The sequence below is a fragment of the Papaver somniferum genome, chromosome 6 (assembly GCF_003573695.1).
Source record: "Papaver somniferum cultivar HN1 chromosome 6, ASM357369v1, whole genome shotgun sequence".
Taxonomy (NCBI): domain Eukaryota; kingdom Viridiplantae; phylum Streptophyta; class Magnoliopsida; order Ranunculales; family Papaveraceae; genus Papaver; species Papaver somniferum.
This window is the reverse complement of record NC_039363.1, coordinates 116,470,433-116,493,018: the sequence shown is the minus strand read 5'-3', so window position 1 is coordinate 116,493,018 and position 22,586 is coordinate 116,470,433. Positions and strand designations below refer to the sequence as shown.

The following is a 22,586-nucleotide window of genomic DNA, read 5'->3' as shown; positions in this document are numbered from 1 at the left end:
GTAACATAAACTCATTTGTAAACCTACCGCAATTTTCTAAAATGCTTATACTTCAATCACGAAATGATATCTACTGTTATAAGATTGTTTAATCAATTAAAATTCAGGTAATTGCATTCAGGAAATGTAAACTCTGTTTCAAGTTCTGCTTTATACAAAATGAAAGTGGCCAAGTACAAATGCAGGGAATGAAGTGCAATGACAGAAAATCTTCACCAGTTTCAAGTAAAGGCCTCCAAGAAGGTCTGCTCTTACTTACACAGCTGCACCCAACCCAAAGGACTTGACGATGGTACTGACTCTTTGAGCAAAAATCCTCGAGGTTATTTTCTTCCCTGGTTCGTGAAACGGGTTTGAAACTGCATCAACGTATGCAGTGTGGAACCTTCTGAAAAACTTCATGTAGTTCCAGCAGTATAACAACAAGTCAGAGAAAACAATTTAAGAGTTTGTTCAAAAATAACAAGATGAACTGCCAGATGAAAAGAGTTTCCGCTGTTATACCTCTTCATATAAAGAAACAACTAAATAACAAAAGCCGTGACTTTTGTAGCATAATTGATTAATGATATTAAAGCAAATAATAATAATAATATCACATACATTTCTCACATCCGCATCTCTGACATCTAGATCTCTTGTGACCAGAATAAACTTCACCTTTGTATTAGTCAGATATCCATACCTGCATAGTGTGTTCCAATTAGATTAACATTCTCTAATACACAGGAGACTGACAACAGTAATGAAGTCCTTAAAGATGAGTAAGGAACATATTTGAGGGACAAACATGCCTTTAGTGAATGAACTTACACTTTGTAATTTTCTGTTGGATAAAGAAGACCAAGAAAAGTCTCATTCAACATTGAACCAATTTTTTTTGGATTGTTCACTGCATATATAAATTGAGCAACAAAAATAAGTCACTACAGTATACCATCTTACTACAAACCCAATTTCACAGTTAAGTTGAATCATGTGCACTAACTGATTCAGATAAGAAAAACTTATAACCACGAACAACCTGGACCAATTAGTAAACCCCAAAGAGCAAAAGGAAAAGCATCACGTAAACCCCTTCACATTCTTTGCTGTGACTATGAGCAACATGAGCCTATGCTGCCCTTAAACAGTGAAGCATCTTCCTCGTAAGGAAAGTAATTGCTTTTTAAGTTTAAAAGCTTAAAAGAGAACATTACACTTCTACAATTAAGTAAAATGGATCCCAGCTGTAAGAGGTATTATTGTATTAATCATGTCATGGACTCATGAGGAATTAAAATGTTTCCATTTTAACATATATATATATGGCATCTGCGACGTATTGCCTGTTCAATTATTTCTTTTTTTTTCCCTTGGTGTAATTCAAGTCAATAAATGCTATCGGTTCTTGAATTCAATGCAAGTATAATAGATTTGAGATTACACAAAACATGATTTCAGCTTTCAAATGGACACAAAATAACGTATGGAAGTAGTCCCTGCTTGATTTAACATCTTTAAAGTACTCAATTATTATTTCTAAGTATCCTAAAGGACAAGCTTCAGCGAATCTAATGTGACTTTTTTTTTCAAATAAGTGAAAAGGTCTTTTGTTATGACTGGCTAAATATCAAGCTTCAGCATCCATATGGTGTTATCATCATCTTTCCTTGTACAAACTAATCAATAGCTAAACAATTGGAACCTTTGCAAGAGAAACATCGCTTTTGATAAAAATCAACTCAAAATCATAGGTTCAAACTTTTCATCCAGAAATTAACAGCAGATTAGCTGCATTTCCTCTTGGGGTTTGGGTATCAACTATTCAATAAAAGCAGATAATTCTCTTCCTCTCTCCCCCTAATGACACGGCTTTAAAACACAATCACTAATTTGCTCCAATTAGCTAGTTTTGAGAAATCCAAACTTGGGTAATGCATAAAACCCATCCCTTCAACTTGATACTTGATTAGCATTCACTACAATCACGAGGACTTCAGAACAGAATTTCATGGCTATCTGCATAAACCTCACTGATCGTACCTCAGAGAAAATAGTATCGAATATCAGGAGAAACCCTCTATTACTAAGGCCTACCAACATTATGCTTTAAAAATCTCAACTATGAGTTAGTCGCTCATGCTCCATCTCCCAATGTTATCCCACAAGCACAATTTAAAAATACCAACAAAATTTCTCATCTAAAAAACCCTAGAAATCAGTCTCTAGTCAAGTTATTTAAAGGTCTGAACAATTCAAGAATTAAAAAAAAAAATTGACGTCAAATTCAATAAAATTAAAAGCTACTGTTATAGATCTAAAAGAAGAATACCTCGTTCATCAATAACATCCAAAGAACAGTGAACAATATGATGAAGTTTTAGGGCATCATCAGCTTCAGTGAAGCTTTGCAAATACAATGGATTATTCTGTTCAGATGATACATAAAAAGTAGTCAGATCACGGCCAGTTATCCGGAAATATGATTGGAAGAAGAGAGAAAGTGGGACGTACCTGGTGGCCGACGACGGCAACGCAGACGATCATTTTAGAGTTGCCGGTTTAAATCAGAAATTTCGTTTGTCGTTGAGGCATTTGAAAAGACGAAAGGGGAGATCTGTTACTATGTGGTCACCCAGTGAGGAAAACTTTTTCTCTTTAGAGAGAGAAGAGAATGTTAGGAGCGGGCGGGTAAAATTTGGTGGGCGGGCTTTAGATTAAGTCAGGCATAAAAGCAATTGCAGCCCCATATTGGAAGATATTCCTCCAAAGAGAAAGTCCCATGGGCGGGGAAACAAGCAAAATTGTCCATTTCCACTTAGAATGGACAGGGAAAATCGGTCAAACTGGATGAAAAAAGGGCTCACATCCGAGTATTTGCCTATCCCGTCTCAAGTTGAGTTGCTTGACTCAATTTAAGACGATTCCTTTGAACCTAGCCAATCGGTAAAGGTTAGGTTGAGACTCGGTTTAAGTTGAGACGATCGAGCTAGGTTCATTCAAGGGTTCTTAGTTCTTCATCTATAAATTCAATTCTTTTCAATTCCAAAATCACATCTTTTCCATCATTGGCGCACATAATTTCAAAGCAATGACTTAACTGTATATTAATCCTACGGAGTTTACCGTAGATGAAAATTTATTTCTATGTATTAACTTCGTATTATGTTATCCGGCTAAGGGTGCAGAACGACGACGTTTATTTACAGGAAGAGGATTTATAAAAACTTTTGCATTAACACCGGTAACCCGAGTAACCATAACGTAGTGGGTTGTTCTGTTGATTTGGAACTATAAGAAAACAAGTTAAGAATTTATACATTTAGTTCAGGTTGTCAGTCGACATCGACTTAGGAAAGAAACCAACGCTGAAGTTGTATTGCGAGCTCTATAGTAATTGCAAAGATGGAAAATAACAAATTTTTCTTACGAATCTCATTACACAACCCTTAAGGAGTTTTTGGTAACCCGTTGTTGATGGTGGATTTTTGATGAAGGTTAAATTCGTAAAATCGCATAGTAAAATTATGTATCTCTGATCAGTATCATAACAAAAGTTAGGCCGTGTTTGGGAGCTTTGACTACATAAAGCTTAGCTAGGGAATTTTTTTCTCTAACTTGAGCAGGATTATCTCAAGATGTATTAATAAAGATGATGTTTGTCTTTCCGTTATATCCATCACGGGTTTATCATGTATTATGTTTGTCTCTCCATATTTTAAATCTGTATTTTTATAAAATAATTATGTATTATGGATAAAATTGTCGGAGAAAAAAATAAAAACATAACAATAAAGTTAAAAAAATTGAAAATATTTTGATTAATTAAAATAACTACCTCTATAACCGTCTAACCCAGGCAAGGATATTGGTATCCTGGCTATTTTGGAGAATAGCATAACCTTGCTTTTTTAGCTTCCTAAAATCAAGGAAGATTTAGTTGTTCATATCCTAGACTAGAATTAGAACAAGACAAACATAATTTAAATGTATTTTCTTGATAACCCAACCTAGGATAGGCATTTCCAAGGGGCCAAAAACGACCTTAATGTCTTCATGTTCTGCAAGAGGATTGAATTGTAGTCCTATAACCTCATCAAATCAACAATACATGATGGCAATGTTAGAGCCTTTGAGGCAGAGCTTTCGATATTCCATGTATTTTTATCACTTATGTTGAGCGGCTCAGCATCTCCTTCTATATTTGAAATTCAATCGAAAGATGTCTCTGGTGTTGTAACTCATCCCAAAAAAATATTCAGAACAAACGTGACGTTGTAATCTCATATCTGAATCAATTAAATACTCCTAGACAGATTGCCTACTAGTATAGAGTGACTAATTAGTTAAATCTAGTGTTGAATATTCATCGAATGAATTCCTAGAAAAATATAATGTTTTGTTACTTCAATTCATGGATTTTCCGACTGAATTCCATGGATTAGTAATGAATATTCACCTTTTGGGCATAAGGGCCACCACCGAGTAAGTCCCGAGTAAAAAGAATGGGTGTACTTAGTAATAATGCTTCAAAGAGCATCCAAAAACACAGATGCACAAGGATATGGAAGACTAATCAAAAGAGGAAAAGAAAAGAGAAAAAATAATAATATAATCATGAACAAGGATATAGAAGTCGATCTGGGGTTCATGACTAATGACGGTGATGGGTTTGCCCTGCTGAATTCCTAGTTCACAATTGGGATAGTGGGCGTGATGTGTGTATGGATGTTACTGGAGTCTCACCGTTCACAAAGGGCGGGGTTCGCACTTTCCAGACAGGAGTAGCTTTGAACAATGCCATCACTCGGAAACATAAAAAATACCTCAACAAATGTTTGGGCCAAGGGTATGGTGTTGTTGCTTTGGCTTTTACAACGTTTGGTGATCTTAGGGACGACATGGTGAATTTCTTAAAGAGACTTCATAATCATTTGTCTGGGTTCGATGTTAATGCTAAGATATGTAATTTCTTTTTTCATAGATTCGGGATAGTTATACAAAAAGTGGTATGAGCCCAGCTTGTTGCTAGGATCCCATCCAGTTTTTTGTTAGACCCTCTTTCTGGTGATTGATATCATAACAAATAAAGGAAATACATAGGTGGTATCCTCATGGCTGGTGGTCCATGCCGCCGGTTTTGGTCAATCCCCACCCCTTTTCCTTTTTATTTTATTATTTTAATATTATTTTATTGTTTTAGGGTTTTCTCCTTTCTCTTTCAATCAAATTCTTTGATTTTCCATATTTTCTCAGATCTTGCTTCATGGACCATATATTTTGCAAAACAAGTGATCATGCAACCATTATGACTTTTCACGATGAAAATATTAAAGTAATACAAGCATCTAACCCGATGCATACGCATCGGCTATTTCGAGAGTGTCTACATTATAGGCGGCAAAAATTAGATTGGTAGACGTAGTATTATCAAATAGACTCATAAATCATGCATATGAAACCTTAAAAGTTTTAAGTACTATCCACAAAAACGACTGTTAGGATCATGATCAGGAAAAATATCATTTTATTTTTCTTCATGGTCACACTTTCATATCTCGTGTTCTAATCGTGTTTCACAATCAATATCTTGCTAATATTTTTCCATGACAACGCAACAGCTTATGTAAATACATTTCCTCTATTAATTTATATTCTACAATAGTTATTGTGCATCCATATAGAATGGCAGTCGTCATAAACATATGTGTTAGCCTTGAATTTATAGTTCTCGTATATGATTATCTCCTGCACTGATGGTTGATCAATTCCACTTCAACCAATTCTTTGTTTCTTGCTGATTTTCGAGAAAAAAGTTAACGGTTATGGTGGTTATAAAGTTTCAAAAACATAGTTCTCAACAAATTTGTGTCACTTACAAAATGCTAGGTTTTAATTAAAACAATAAAAAAAGTAAGGCAATGGAGACTGAAGTTTATTGGGGTCGTTAAACGTACCTTATGATATTTGTTGTTGAGGCTTTCATTGTTAATAAAGATCGTTCGCCAATATTTCCTTTGTTCATTCTCAAAGCGACTTTCATTGTAGTAATCTTTTGTATCTTCGAAATTTCTAAATGATGTTTTAAAAGTAACTACTATATGTTGGCGTTGTATTGGACTCTTTTGTAATATTTGGTATTTTGGTGTCATTTTGTTTTGTATGTAGTGTAACCTTTTCTCGTTCTAGCCTCTTCGTTTGCAGATCATCGTCTGGACTCTTTTCTTAACAGTTATATGAACTCTCAAATTCTATCACGTTGATATCTCTGGGTATGTGGTTAAATTACAAAATCTGCTGCTTTTTCATACATTTGATGTTATGCATGAGTAGTGGTTGATATCTCTGGCTATGTGGTTAGATTACAAAATTTGCTGCTTTTTCATACATGAGTAGTGGTTGAAGAGTTGTGGATGTTGATGAAGAGTTGTGACTGCTGACGAAGAGTTATGCTTTTTGGTAAAAATGTAACCATAATGATCTATATGTGTAACCACTGAGATAGACTGAACTCTAGGCATGATTTTTCCATTAGATCGCCTTGTTAGATCCTTCCATGATTTTCAAAAACACCCGACTTGCATGCATCATTCTCTAGAAATTGAACTTCAATGTATAGTTTAGGATGGTAATCCATTGATATATATAAATGTAACTTGAAGAGAAAGGGTGATTGGTGTTCTTGGAAGAGAACATATGGCAAACACGCCACTCTTGAAGGTGACTTGATGAGATTTTTGTTTACGTTTGGTCAATTAGGCTGACAAGGTGCAATTAATAATGTGGCTTAATCACAAAAACTTTTCAGGAATGTACCGTTTCAAAAGTGACTACTGAGATTTAGAGTCTTTTTGATCGACTATGATGACATGGAAATGACATGGAAATATTTGATGATGTGTCTTAACTACAAACCAGAATTATTATGGCTACGACATGTGGTGATTTGGGGGTCTCTTATTATAAAGAAAGATTATTTTAATATTTCTAAATATTGGTCTTTAAAGTACAAATCTATTTCATCCTTCGAGAAAAATAAAGAGTTTCAGTCAATATCAAACTCTTCTGAAAATACAAAATAAGGCTCGATCGACCATCAGAAAATACCAAAACTCTCAGGAACGGTCGGTGGATGACATGGCGACACGTGTATATTACCATGGCCAGTTCGTTGGCTACCAATAGTCGGTCCACCTCATTCATTCACCCGGTTAATCATCTATACTCCATATTTGGTTCAAACTCTTTCCATCAACTTGGACCATCATCCATACACTTCTAGTTGGTCCCACTACCACCGACGGACACTTCTAACACCCCTTGTTCAGTCTCTCTACCACAATTAGGTTTTACCACCTAATGCTCGGCAGAACACTATTTTAACTTTGGTTAAATACCAATTAATTATCCTTGCACCAAATGCTCTACCACTGACTTTGGTGAATGCTCAATAAATCATTGGGCACCATAGGTCGGTCCATTGCCACCAATGAGCGGTGCTCTCCCCTCCATTGGTTGATTCTCACTCAATCATTCATGGATCATTCATCGACCAAATTAGGGTTTTGAACCTAATGCTCTGCAGAGCATAGCTCGAATAGGTTCAAACAACAATGACTTTCATATTGATCTTTTGGTCTTTAGTACTTAGGTTTTGTCCAAAATTAGTGTTTGGTCTAATTTTGTCCAGTTTGGTGTTTGGTACCTGGACTTCACTTTGACCCGCATTGACTTGGTCAAAACTTGATTTCTGTTTCATAACTATTAAAAGAAATTAAAATTTAAGTAGAATAACGCCGTTAACGGTTCAATTATCACGTGAATCACTTAAAAATCACATGCCTTTGCAAATTAGCAATAATTGAAGAACCTCATTATCACTGCCAAAATCAGCGCCTCCACCTTTCATATTCATTGTTGTCACTACTCAGCCACCAGAACCTCATTATGACTGCCAAAATTATTTCAATTGGACAGCATCACTAAGGGCTAACAAAGCCTTTATGATTTTTTAATCCAGTAGTTTTTATTAATATTTAGCTTACACTAATACGATTCTGATTCCACTTTAAGATCATTTCAAAACTTGCAATCTCTTACGAAAACGTGGGGGTACCAAAATACACCACCATCTTCTTCTTAGGAAACTTGTATGGCCTAAACTCAGATATAATTTTGAGAGTTAGACTTAATGAATCTCAATCAGGAAAGATATGAAGAGCTTATATCTCTTTTTATCACGATCAGAATGTAAACAGAGACAAGTCCGTGAACCTGATTATACCATGGGAGTATTTGGACGATTCCAAAGATCAATATCCAAGTATCAATCAAGTCGTATCCAACAATTGATTTATCTACTTGAATTGATTTTAACGTTCAACCTGTGATATTTCAATTATAAAAATAAACAATATAATGCGGAAAAGAAATAACATAGACACGAAATCTTTTGTTAATGAGGAAACCCAAATGCAGAAAAACCCATGGATCTAGTCCATACTTCAACACCAAAATGAATTAAGTCGTTATAGACACTAGACTACTATCAGAACTTCAGACTGGAATTAGTTGAGACCAAATTAAACCGTCACAGCAATTCAGCTACAGTCGCGCTCCTTACGCCTCTTGAATCCTAGCAGCACTCCGTGCACTTGATTCTCTTAGCTGACGTCCTTTAATTGAAGATTTTAAACCAATATGCCTTGCGCAGATAAGCCTATATATGATTTCTGTTCTGATCAAAAATCAAGGTGAGATAGGAAATCAATTGCAATAGACAAAGTCTAGCAAACCTCAAAATCTGGTCTTATGACTCTCGAAGAGCATCCTAGATTATTATTCACCTCAGAAGTATAAACTTGTGGAATCACAAAGTCTGAGATGAACAAACTTTGTGATTTATATCTATCTTGTTTATTGGAGCAAGGCTCGACAATCAAAATACGATCAGGATACATGAATTATCAAGATAACCATAGTTGGACCTGGCTTCACGAATTCCTAGGTGAAGTCTTTTTAGTCGATTAACCCGAGAAGGGTTTTAAGGAGAGGGATACTCTAGTTTACAACTAGGACACATGAATAGTGTCAGGGATTCAAATATCCCCATTTTTTGAGGTTCTTCTCGTATAGGCTTTCAAGATCAAGGTTGCTTTGGATTTAACACGAGGTAGCTTTGGAATCAAGCAGTCAATAATCATCGTTAGATGAAAAACTTGACTTGAGATCAACGTAATAGAATATACATTCTGGTTAGGATGAACTGTGTATAATGCCTTGTTCATAAAAGGTTAGCCGAAACTAGCCAATTGAACGATAAGCTTAACCATTTTCATGTAACACTTTAAGACTTTTAGTCTTGAGTCACAATGTGATCAATCATGTCTAGATATTGTTTTTAGAGAGTTATTCAAATACCGATTATCTCATAGAAATAATTTTGATGCATCTGAAAATATTCGATAGAGTAAGTACGTGTACCTGGTACGTGTATTATACCTGTTCATGAATATTTTTGTCATAGTACATGTACCGGGTAGGTATACCCTTAAGACAAAAACAAGTTCAGGAACGAACTCACAAATATTTTATGGTTTGCATACTGGGTATGCGTACCTTATCAGTTTTAAAACCAACGGATCTTTTCCGATTTGCATACTAGGTATGTGTACCTTCCTGGTTCACGAGTCCACATATTTTTTATGGTATGGATATTGGGTATGCGTACTAAAAAGTCGCTTTCGAACTATGTCTATGTCGGTATGTGTACAGGATACATGTACAGTGGCTCTAGAATTATAACATTTCTCCAAGTATGTGAACTTGTATGCATACTATCCTGTATCTAGATTTACAATAGTTCTATATCTCGCTAATAATCAATATGAAACATTCTCGAATAACATCAATGGCACGTATCACTGTTCCAGGTTATTTTCAAATGATTGAATATTGAATTATGATTCGGTCATAAACAATAAATTGTTCTTAACCAAATTCATCAAGTATGAACAAATGTTCTTAAGCTTAGCATATTTCAAGAACGATATTCAAGATAAACTTGACTTGAAATTTCCGTTATGCATGTAATGTCTAATTTAGATGGAATATATTTTATCTTAAGAAAATTATGTTAGGGATCTTGTAAAGAGGTTCGGCCTCGATAAGTCCACTCCAAAACTTACTCTGATGCCCACTACTGGTAAATTACACAGATATGATAAAGGAATCCGTGTGGAACAGAAACATTTATCGATCGATCATTGGAAGTCTTTTATATCTTATAGCTAGGAGAACTGAAATTGCTTTTAGTGTTGGTTACCGTGCTAGATTTCAGGCTAATCTGAAGGAATCTCATCTTGCTGCGGCAAAACGGATCATGCGATATGTTCAACATACTGTCGGTTATGGTCTATCTTATACTTTTGATATTAACACTGATCTAACTGCTTATTCAAATGCTGATTGGGCAGGATGTGCGGAAGACAGGTTAAGTACATCAGGGGGATTTTACTATGTGGGATTAAATCTTGTGGCATGGCATAACAAGAAACAAAACTCACGGTCCCTTTCAATATGCGAAGCAGAATATATTGCTACAGGTTCGTGTTGTACTCAACTTCTAAGGATAAAACAAATGCTTGATGATTATGGAATTGACACTGGCACAATGAAGATATTTTGTGATAACTAAAGCTCGATTCGTATCACTGAGAATCCTGGTGAGCACCCAAAAACTAAGCACATCGATATAAGGTATCATTTTTTTAGAGATCTCTATGAAAATGATATTATTAAAATAGAATTTGTGTCATAAGAACAACAATTGGCTGATATTCTCACCAAACCTCTGGATACTGCAACATTTCAACACTTACGGCAGTCTATTGGTGTTTTTTTGGTTCATTAGATTTTTAGCTTTTTTCCCCATGGATCTATATATATCTTTTGGACAATAACAACTTGAAGTTCCAATATAGTGTTGTTTGAATTCCGCATTTGCTTCTAGTAGTTGTGTTATTTTTTTCTGTTTTGCTCGAAAGTATAAGGAAATCCTTCTTTTCTCGTAAAAGTAAGGTCGCTCATGTTGTCCCCTTGAGAATGTTATCAAATTTGGGAGAGTTATTAAATGAACTTGTGCTTAATTGCCATATCTTTGTGGGGAGAGCGGTTGTGGAATTTTGTAGGAGTTAACTTGTATCTTAATAAACTCCTTGATGAATACACTAAGTTTCAAATATGTGAAATCATTGAAACAACGTTGACACGTTCTCTTTTAGTCATGAATTATCTTTTGAGAATTTCATTATGATCCCATAATTTTCATACCTTCGCTAAGTTCTATTGACAAAAAGAGGGAGAATTATTTAGTAGTTCACACTACATACATATGGTTTACGGATCATTATATAAGGGGGAGTGCTTTTTATTATAAGATGGAAGTATTGACTAAGGAGGAGTGATACATATCACCATAGTATTATTTCAAAGTTGTGATGCAATTGGACTTTGATTCTATATAATAATAGTATGACATTGTATAACAACGTTTGTGAACTTTCATTTTCATGTTGTTATGGCTACGGATCTTCAACAACAATGATGTTGAGTTCAACACATTTAGAATCGATGGAGAACTTGAAGTAACGAAGAATTCAAGGAAGTTGAAGAGCCAAGGAAATCAAGCATGATGGATCAGAAACTACAAAGTTTATTTATTTTATAATCCATATGTGTTGATAGTTTTGTCTCTAAAATTGTCAAAGGGGGAGATTGTTAGAGCACTCGGTTGAACTCGCACGCATTGCTATCTCAAGATTGTTTGTCAAGTTTAGTTGATCAAAACTATATACTTGATTTCTAGTCTACTTATAGTTATGTCTCGAATTAGGATAAAAGTGTGTAGTTGAGATTTAGACTTCACGGCGTTCACCAATTGAACAAGTGTAGTTGAGATTTAGACTTCACGACGTTCACCAATTGAACAAGAAGATATACTAAAGAGCTTGGAGGAACTTCATCAACAAAAGGTACGTGGAGACTGAAACTTATCTATCACTCAGAAGTCTATTATATTATATCTTTTAAAGAGACTAAGTCGTATAGCTATAGAGACTTTTACATTATACACATTTGATATTTTGAGCCAAGTTTATCTCGTTTATCTTTTTCTCGAAATATGTGTTGGAAGCTTTTAACTTTATCTAAGTTCATCATATACTTGACAATTTTAGTTGGAAATAATTTATTTGTTGGAAACTAAATATTTAGTCAAAGATGACCATATGAAAATTACCTTGAACATCTTACATGATTTGTGTGAGACAGTCATTTGATGTTAACTTGGGAAGTTTCGTATTGATTAATTAATCGCTTGAAAATTGCATGAAGCTAGTGGTATGTGTAAGATTAACATTGTTGTCTTCTAAGAATGTTTTAATGATTAAATGAGAGTTTAAAACGACTACCAATACCTGGATATATCATATTATGTATACTTTGTATGTGCACTGTGGAAGTCTAGTTCAGGTCCGGAACTATTGTTTGCGAACCTTGTTTGCGAACTGGTTTACCTGTGAAAAGGTCCGGAACTATTGTTCGTGTACCCTGTTTGCTAAGGGATAGACAAGGACAAGTCCAGAACTATTGTTCGCGTACCATGTTTATGAATGGTCGGACAAAGCCAAAGTCTGAAATTGTTGTTCGCGTACTCAATTCACGAACACAGTGGTCAAGTTCTAAAATCGGTAAAGTGTGATTTTCATACTCATGAACTTAGGTTCGTTTGCGAAGTAAAGTCCCTGGAACTTTAATGATTAAGGTTTGTGAACTAGTTTTTCAAACCGTGGCATTATATTTATGAATTGGTTCTTGTATAAGTACTTTGTACAATTACAAACCAAACCGATTTTGTTTCAAATGGTTCATATACATATTTCTATGAGATGATGAACATTTGAACAACTCTCTTCAAACATATTTAGATTCAATTGATTATCTATCATGATTGATTGATCGTCATATTTGATCTAAAAGTGTTAGACGAATATGGCTAGTTATAAGTGTTAATATGGCTAACTTCGGTTAACTATTATTGAGCCAACAAGGTATACACATTTGGGTACGGTTCATCCATATCTAAATATAGGTATATTTCATTTGTGGGTAAGCAACCCTAAATCAGGAGTTCATCTAACGGTAAATATCAATTTCTTTGTTACTAAGCTTTCTTAGCTTTGATTGTAAGCAACCCTGATTTGAAAGACTAAATAAGGGAGAACTCTAGCAACTGGGAAACCTAATCCCGACACGTTCATGTGTCCTAGTTGTAAACTAGAGTTGATTCTCCTTTAACCTAGGTTTTTCCAAAACCATTATTAGGTTAACGAATTGAATACTTTATTTGGGATTCGTGAAGCCAGATCCAACTATTTTCTCTGTAGTTACGTATTCTGATTCTACTTGTTTTATCGTATTGAGTTTATCTTCTCTAAGATTTACTCGAGAATCATCTCTAATAGGTAAGATATAAAAAGTATTCACAATAGTTCTTCGTCTCAGACTCTTGTGATTCCGCAAGAACTTCTTCTGTTAATCAGTTAGGTTATTGTGAGGTAACTAATAATTTTAGGCTGCTCTTTGGGAGTCCAGGATTATTAGTTGGTTCATCTTCACCTTGATCTTTGGATCAAAAGATGGAACAAAAAGAATAAAGGATAAACATATATGTGGGAGACAGATTTGTTTATAAGTCTTCGACTTTGGGTCGTAGCAACTCTTAGTTGTGGGTAAGATCAGCTAAGGGATTCAAGTGCACAGAGTCCTGCTGGGATTCAAGAGGCATAAGGAATGCGAATGTACCTTAATCAGTGTGAGACTTGGTTAGGGCTCAACTACATTCCAATCTGAAGTTAACTTGTAGTAGGCTAGAGTCTATAGCCACTTAATACAGTATGGTGTTCAAATCTGGACTAGGTCCCGGGGTTTTTCTGCATTTACGGTTTCCTCGTTAACAAAATTTCTGGTGTCTATGTTATTTCTTTTTCGCATTATATTTGTTTATATATTTAAAATATCACAGGTTGTACGTAGTTCAATCAACTGATAAATCCGACCTTGATTATTGGATAGAACTTTATTAACACTCGACCATTGGTCTTTGGTACCATCTTAGTTATTTTCATATCAATCAGTCTCGCCGTTTTCCATCTAGTTTATTTACTGATTGTACTGAGAAAGTGATTAAGATCTTTTATATCTTTCTTGATTGATTCTCACTTTTAAGTTGGTTCTTTTGTCCATACAAATTGCCGAACGAAATGTTGAGTGTGGTTGTTATACCCCGCGTTTTCAGTTTTGACAACTAAGTTTGACCAAGCTTGAGATATAAACACTTCTGAGTTCGACCGAGTAATGCTCTAACATCTTAACATAATCCATGAGATCATTGATAACATCTCTTAATCCCAAATGTGGGTTCCCTTTATCATCTTTAATTCCATGGGTATCTGTCATCCAAGTCCTCAAACCTTCATCTTAAAACCAAACCCATCACCCTAAGAATTTTCTACTTCCCATGAAGAACAAGAATCACAGAGAAGAATAAGACCCAAATTTATTTCTCATGATTTTTGCAACACATCGGGAAAGAAAAACACCCGCAAAAATCTTTAGCACTATTCAACAAGGCGTAAAACAAAGAGGATTGAATAAATCATACACAATACTTACTCTACATTCAATAAATTATATACAAGCTTGTTGTGTGAATATTTAGATCCAAAATATTCTAACACGATAAAAATAACATCAGAATCAACTCAAAACATCGATAAACACCCAATTGTACGATCAATTTTACAACTTTCCCATTTTCATACCAAGATCCCCGAATTTTTAATCAGACATAAATCCTAATTTGAAATTTGTTCTTTTTAGATTTGTTGTGAGAATGTGAAACATGATAAAAAAAATAATTTAATTTGAGAAATTTTGGGTTTGTATAACAACCTAAACACGTATGGATCATATTTAAACTAGGGTTTCATTAGATTCCTAATACACGAATACTAAAACTAACCCAAATATTTTGTGAAGAAATAAATGAGAAAATAGAAAGAAAAAAAAGAAGCAGAACGAGAAAAAAATAAGGTTCGATCAAAAAGACATGAAAATTATTTTGGTGTATGACAAGCTGGAAGAGAAGATTGATATTTTTAATGGTGCATGAATATTGCTTTTGCTGATGTTTTTTTTTTAAGTTTGAGATTCAAGAGAGATAAAAGGAACAAATTTAGTAATCTCAGCCATTAGTTTTTATAATGAGTAAAGATATAATATGAAACGTCCACGTATATGATGGACAAAGGACTTGGTTAGTCATTGTTACTAAAATAAAAGATTAATTAACTGAAAGTCTAACTTAGAGGAGTCAAAGCGGGGCAACATGAAGTCCACGTACCAAATATCTAATTAGAACAAGCACTAATTTTAGACAAAACCTAAGTACCAAAAACCAAACACCCCTTTAATTAATTATTTAATATTAGGTCCAGCTACCAATATTTAATTAATATTTTATTGATTGAACTATCAATTCCTCTTCAAATGAATATTTCTCATATTAATTCAACTATCAATATTCGAGAAGTAATATTTCATGTTGATCCAGCTATCCGTGTTTTATTAGTTCATCAACCAATACTCAATTGGTCCATCAACCAACACCTAGTTGGTTCATCAACTGACCTTATTTTAATATTATAATATCTCTGCTTGTCATTCGACTTACTCATGACATGTGGATCGAGGATGAACCTTCTATGATCAATCAACAATGATCATCCTCATATGACTTCATGTCAAATGATTGACACATCAACATAATTGTTTATGATCGATCGAGCAATCTCATTAAATCTATGCTTATCAATCCAAATCTTTAGTTAAGATCGACCAAAGTGAGAATAAAATGTAATGAGAAGAAATATAGAGGGAGGTCATGGGAAAAGTTCCATGAAAATATAAAACAATAGAAACGCCATTTTATCGTTTTCATTTTCACTGTTTTATAAAATGATATTTGTAGAAAATGAAAACAAAAAACACCCAATGCTCACCCACCAAACAAATTTCCTGTTTTTGAACTTCGCGATCTCAGTTCATATGGTTGAAGTGTTCCAAATTTCTCTCACATCTCTAAATATATCTTACCTCGGAATGTTTTTCAGCGAAAATCTTCTTCCCATCAGCTAAGACCTCCAACTTAACCCAAAAACTCCAGGTTAGGCAAAGCCTTGATTATCTATATCAAACTAATAGGGAACTCTTGAAATAAGATGAACATAAAGAGCTGAATGACATATCTGCTAAAAATGTTTGATATTTTTTTGGTGCTGACGGGGTTCCGTCCTTTGATTTTGGAGAATGGGGAAGTGAGAAGGATACATATTTTGGGAGAGGAACAGAAAGGGGAGATTCGTGCGTTTCATTGTGAACAAGTGTGTGAAGGATACATATTTATGCGAGCAACTGGCCATAAGTTTATATATTGGGAAAGTAAATATGGACTACTCTTTAAATTGCCTAACTTGTCCAAAATTGTTTTGCATTATAGATATAGCTCCAAATTTTATTTTATTTTATATTTTTTTCGAAATAAAATGAATAAAAGTATTTACCAGAACTAAGTCAAAGATCACCAACAAAGTCTAAAAAACAAAACTAATGACAATTTCATAACGTCCTCCCATTTGAGCAAGCATGATTGACAGCAAAGTCTTTAAAAGTTTCCTTAGTTGAGCACCAAAAAAAGAACTATTTTAAAAGTTTCCTTAGTTGAGCACCAAAAAAAAAACTATTTTGGAACTCAGTCAGAACATACACGAACATTTTTTCTCTCTTTCTCTTTCATAGTCCGACTTCATCTCTCTATTATTCAAAATTTCAAACCACTACCACCCTTAGAGCAAGTCTTATGGTGGAATTCATCCATCTTCCATATTCCACGCCACCTCAGCACTTGGAACTGTGGATGGAAGCGCAAGTGTAATGGTGGAATAGTAGAAACGTTATCCTTAATGGAGCTAATAAAACGCAATTAAGAATGGAGCTAAAAAAACGCAATTAAGAATGAAGCTTTTTTACAGCCATTAGATTTCAACAACTCATTTTAAATCGACGGATAAAAAAAAACGTAATTCTTAATTGCGTTTAACGCTATTCTTATTAGCGTTCAGATGGATTCCACGAACTCTCCACGACACCGTGGAACCTTGCTTGGATTTTCTGTGGAAGACCCCAACTTGGAAGCCACTAGACTTGACATTCCATGGTTTTTCCACACTTGGAATAGTTTGTATTCCACCATAAGACTTGCTCTTAGGGCCGGGTTTTTCCATACCTAGGACCGAAAAAGAACCTATGAAGCCGGATTTATAGTCATTTTTAGACCCTCAGATCACCGATAAATAATCATGACGACCGGGATATGACAGAAAAGAAATAAGATTTCTCAAATTTATCCGGATATATACTCAGACACTTTGGGAAATAGTGTGATAAAATAATTAAGATAAAGTTTAATCTCTTTACAAACCTCTTTAAGATCTATCTCATTTCAGTCTCAACTAGTTTCTTTGTTTCCAGCGAATGTTTCAAATGATATCAAGACACCGAAGACTTTTCTTTGCTAGAAGACACAAAGATACATAAGAATACTCCAAGATATCAAGACACCAAGACATCAAGTTACCATATCACCTATTATTTATAACTGGAAAGTCACTTTATACAAATACATCAATCAAGGTTGTGATCACGGATCGTGAAGTGACTCATTTTTTAAATTTGAGAATAGAATCGTATAAAATCGTGAATCGGAGATTTATGGCCATTTTTAATTGCATCAATAAAAAAAATTAACACTTAAATATGTATCACAATAAGAACATATGGTACCGAAAATAATAGTGACTTTATTAAGTGTACATGAAACGAGTACAGGAAAGAGGTTGGTTATTTTTGTCTGCACCTAAACAAATTTCAAGCTGGCCCCATTTAGCAGACAAAGAGATTGGGCTATTTATTCCCTAAATAATAACCTTTTTTCCTCCAAAATAATATAAGAGTTTTTTTTTTGAAGATTCCGGAATTCCAGGGCATGTCTTATGCATACTTAAGTTAAGGGTATAAACTATGATTATTTATTTTTTTCCTAGTTTAACGATAGAGAAGTTATCCCGTTTAGCTTTTCTTTTCTGTTAGCATGTCTCCGTTGAACCCGGAAAGAACGATGATAACCACCTAGATAATGAAAAATATTCATGATCCTTTAATAGAATCCACAATCAAAACAACAACCCAAATTCACATCAAATCTAACAAAATCTCACATTTAAATCAGCAACACCACCTCCAAAAATTTCCAAAAGAATCTACATTCATAAGTTGTTCAACTATTAATCAAATTAGAAGATAACTGTAGAGTTTACCTTTTTAGAATCTCTATTTTGGGCTTCGTCGATTAAAACCAAAAGGTTTTCTTTAAAAATCCCCAAAAGAAACAGTATGTTCGGAGATAAATCTGATTTTCATCAAGAGATTTTAAACCAAATTCCGAATCTACGTTCAATTTTATAAGGAGCGGGCCTTAATCTTTCTACCCAATTATTTTAGCATAATAAAAGAAAAACAAAAACATGAATTGTTGAATCTGCAGTGATTTCGCTTCGAAAGTGAAACATACGATTTATTGGAAAAAAAAAATTCACAACAATGATTTTAATAACCTTGACATCAATCCACTCCAAAAGAAAACATAGTGCCAAATAAGACTCTAAAAATAAACGACCTAAGTAATCGGGCTAGGAAGCAAGATTTCGGGGTACAAAAAAATTGAGTGTTGTGCTTGATCAAAAATTAGAAGTGTTGATTTAATAAATCCCCTTAATCCTAAAAACATCTAGTGATAGAAGAATCTGGACACCATCCAAAGATGAAATTTATCTAGTAAAACTGCTTAAGGTGCCCTTAGTGTAAGGAGTGATACATCTAATAAAGACTTATAAAAGTGTGGAAACAAAAAGTGCCTCCTGAAAGGTTTCAACTATTTGTCTTGAAAGCTCTAAAAAGTGCTTTGTCGGTGAATGAGATTATGTACTCGCATACATATCTCTGAATTCGTTTTCCCTAATATAAGACGAAGGTAGAATCAATCATGCGCTCACTTGCTGCAAAAAACTCACTAGATTTTGGTTTGTGATCAATGTGAATACTCAAAAATTCCAGAATCATACCTTTCACCAATGGATCAAATTTTGGCTCCAATTTTTTTTCTCGATACTAAAAAGAAATTTTATTGATCACGCATTATCTAATAACAAGAAATTAGAAATAAAATCAGGATAGTTGCGGACCAAGTAGAAAATATTTTCTCTACGGGCATGTTTAGCTAAAGCATTCGCACACTTAAAATAACATCTTCAATAATAGATCTTAGTTCCTAGGGAACATTATAATCTCGACCCTGAATTGCCTTGATGAGATTTTGATAATTAGTTTCTATGATGATACTCTGCAAGTCCAAAGAAAAGACCAGTTGAAAGTCTCTAAAACATATCAGGACATTTTAGATGCTCAAGACCCATTGCTCATTTGAGACTACAACATCGAGATCCTAAGTACTAGTGTTGACCTACATGATTATAAGAAATTAGTCCATAGCCTCAAGATAAATTAGTATGACAGAAAGAAACATCATAATTGGATTTAACAAAATCTCTGTCATCTGTTGATCTATTTAGGAGTTGTACTGAAAATTGGTGCAATAATAGTCTTCTGGGTGACTCTGTTGGAGATTTCAATGAAAGATGTGATGTTACTTCTAAAGATAGAGGGGTTTGAGATTGTTTTGTCAAACATCAAAAAAAAATATCCGTCTGAACTATATTATTAACTTCCCAATTATTAAACCAACTTTCAATCCAATCATAAACATTATTCCAGATTAGAGCGTCGGTTTTATATATGCAGTGGAGAACCAGATTGCTTTGGGATGGGCACAATCAAGAAGGATGTGAAAAGTAAATTCACAAGCATGCTTGAGTTTGTCACAAGACAAGTCTTCATGATGTAAGTTTCTGCACATTTTTTCTTTAGAAGAGAGAATATCTCTGACAACTTTCTACAGAAATAACTTAATTGTTATTGCGTATTTTGGCAACTTTCCACAGATTTTGGCTCCAATGAAGTCCTTATAAAGATTCTCCTGGCAGATCTGAAAGTTTCCATCGAATATACCCTTTTCTAATTTATTTTATTCACATTTCGTTGGTAAATTTTATGAATCGAGACAATCAAACTGGATTTAGTATAAAAACCCGGAGTCTTTTTTATGGACTCAACTCAAGTCTTCAAATAAAGACTGCCCTTGAAAAAATAACAAATTATGGTTATAGTATTAAGAAATAGCCTGATGGCTTGCCACCTTTGGTCAATTTGGGCTAACCAAACGCGATTTTTCATAATAACAAGACATAAGAACTAGTATCTATAATAGTAAGGGCTAAATCGATGATGTTGATCCCCCCCACATAGCTTCCCCTCTTAATCAAATTGGTGCAACATATATAACTAACCATGATATTTTTCCTTGGGTGTCTCTGCCTGAGAATTGGATAAAATTAATACAGATGGATCTTGTGAAAAAGCGAGGGTCTAACAACCATACCCAATATTTCGCTTAGTAATTTGTATGGAAAAACTCCAATATACTTTTAAGAGAATCAACTAGACAGTCAGACTCAATCTTAATAAAAGTATATCAAAGAGTTATATCTCACTTTCTCGATTCAATACTTACTCAAGCAAATAGAAATCTGCGAATCTAATTGAACACAAGAGAAATCACTTGAACGGTACCAAAGACTATTGTTCAAGGATCAATCAATTTCAGTCAACAACCAAAGGTTAGATTTCCCAATTGATCGATTCAATGAACAACCGTGATAATTATATAACAAAATATAAAACGGAAAAGAAATAACACAGACACCAGAAGTTTTATTAAAGAGGAAACCGCAAATGCAGAAAAAATCCGGGACCTAGTCCCGATTGAACACACACTATATTAAGCCGCTACAGACACTAGCCTACTACAAACTAACTTCGGTTTGGACTGTAGTTGAACCCCAATCAATCTCACACTGATCCAAGGTACAGTTTCTCTCCTTACGTCTCTGATCCCAGCAGGATACTACGCACTTGATTCCCTTAGCTGATCTCACCCATAACTAAGAGTTGCTACGACCCAAAGTCGAAGACTTTAATAAAAAAATCTGTATCACATAGAAAAGTCTATGGTAATAGATAAATCTGTCTCCCACAGAAATACCTACGAGTTTTAGTTCCGTCTTTTGATAAATCAAGGTGAACAGGAACCAATTGATAACTCGGACTTATATTCCCGAAGAACAGCCTAGAATTAGCAATCACCTCACAATAATCTTAATAGATTAGCGAAAGAAGATATTGCAAAATCATAAACGATGAGACGAAGATGTTTGTGACTTCTTTTATATATTTCATATCGGATAAATCAATCTCAATACAATCTTACGATTGTACTCAAACACGATAGAAACAACAAGATCAGATCACGCAACTACAAAGAAAATAGCTGGGTCTGGCTTCACAATCCCAATGAAGTCTTCAAGTCGTTAACCTACAGGGTCTCGATAGAAACCTAAGGTTAAAGGAGAATCGACTCTAGCTAATACAACTAGTATCACACAGAAGGTGTGGGGATTAGGTTTCCCAGTTGCTAAAGTTCTCCTTTATATAGTCTTTCAAATCAAGTTTTGCAATCTAAGTTACCTTGGTAACAAAGCATTCAATATTCACCGTTAGATGAAAAACTGATTAGATTCAAGATAATATCTTTCAAACGTTAGATTAAACTTAGATTCTTACACACAAATGAAATGCACGTTTATTTAGGTTTGTGTAACCGTACCCAAACATGTACACTTAGTTGGTTCAACAATACTTAACCAAATGGTTAGCCATATGAGCACTTTCATATCAACCATATTCATCTTAACCATAACTAGATCAAATGACTCAAGAGAACTAGTTAGAGAGTTGTTCAATTGCTTAGATCTCATAGAAGTATATAAGACACAATAGAAGCAAAAATTATTTGATTCACTCGAATCAATTAATGAACTTTATATCCACGGTTTGCAAGTATGCATTCCTTAGTTTATATAAGTTTAAGTTCATGAATAATCGTTTTTAGAAACTAACCCACTTAAGTACGCATACTGGTACGCGGACTTAAGTACCCGGAATAAGTTTGTTTTCAGTTCACAAACTCCAGCAGAAATTCACTGGATGTGAACTTCCACAGTGCGCGTACTGGTACGCGGACTTCAGTTCCGGTTTTCCTGAGCAGAAAAGTACGCATACTTTGGTTCAAGGAATAAGGACTTACACACGTATGAGTTATCACACAATGTTTATATCCTTTCAAGGTTATATTCTAAACTCTCATTTTAATCACATTCTTAGAGGACGTTATATAGTTGTTGTTCACAAGCTAT

At 34.4% G+C, this 22,586-nt stretch overlaps 1 protein-coding gene across 1 annotated transcript; it reads right to left on the bottom strand.

Moving 5' to 3' along the window:
* Positions 1–44: 44 nt before the first annotated feature.
* LOC113286079 (trafficking protein particle complex subunit 2-like protein) lies at positions 45–2,651 on the bottom strand. The gene is made up of 5 exons (XM_026534795.1): positions 2,497–2,651; positions 2,315–2,411; positions 814–892; positions 604–685; positions 45–396 (listed from the first exon to the last, which is right to left on the bottom strand). Exons 1-5 carry the CDS (start codon positions 2,527–2,529, stop codon positions 256–258), a joined length of 432 nt encoding a protein of 143 aa, XP_026390580.1. The 5' UTR covers positions 2,530–2,651; the 3' UTR covers positions 45–255.
* Positions 2,652–22,586: the final 19,935 nt, after the last annotated feature.

Excerpts from the sequence above, each read along its gene's own strand:
- LOC113286079 (XM_026534795.1), bottom strand. The coding sequence starts at position 2,529 with ATGATCGTCTGCGTTGCCGTCGTCGGCCACCAG. Across the intron at positions 2,412-2,496 it reads TTGCCGTCGTCGGCCACCAG|AATAATCCATTGTATTTGCA; the intron begins GTACGTCCCACT and ends TCATCTGAACAG. Across the intron at positions 893-2,314 it reads GGATGTTATTGATGAACGAG|TGAACAATCCAAAAAAAATT; the intron begins GTATTCTTCTTT and ends TTATATATGCAG.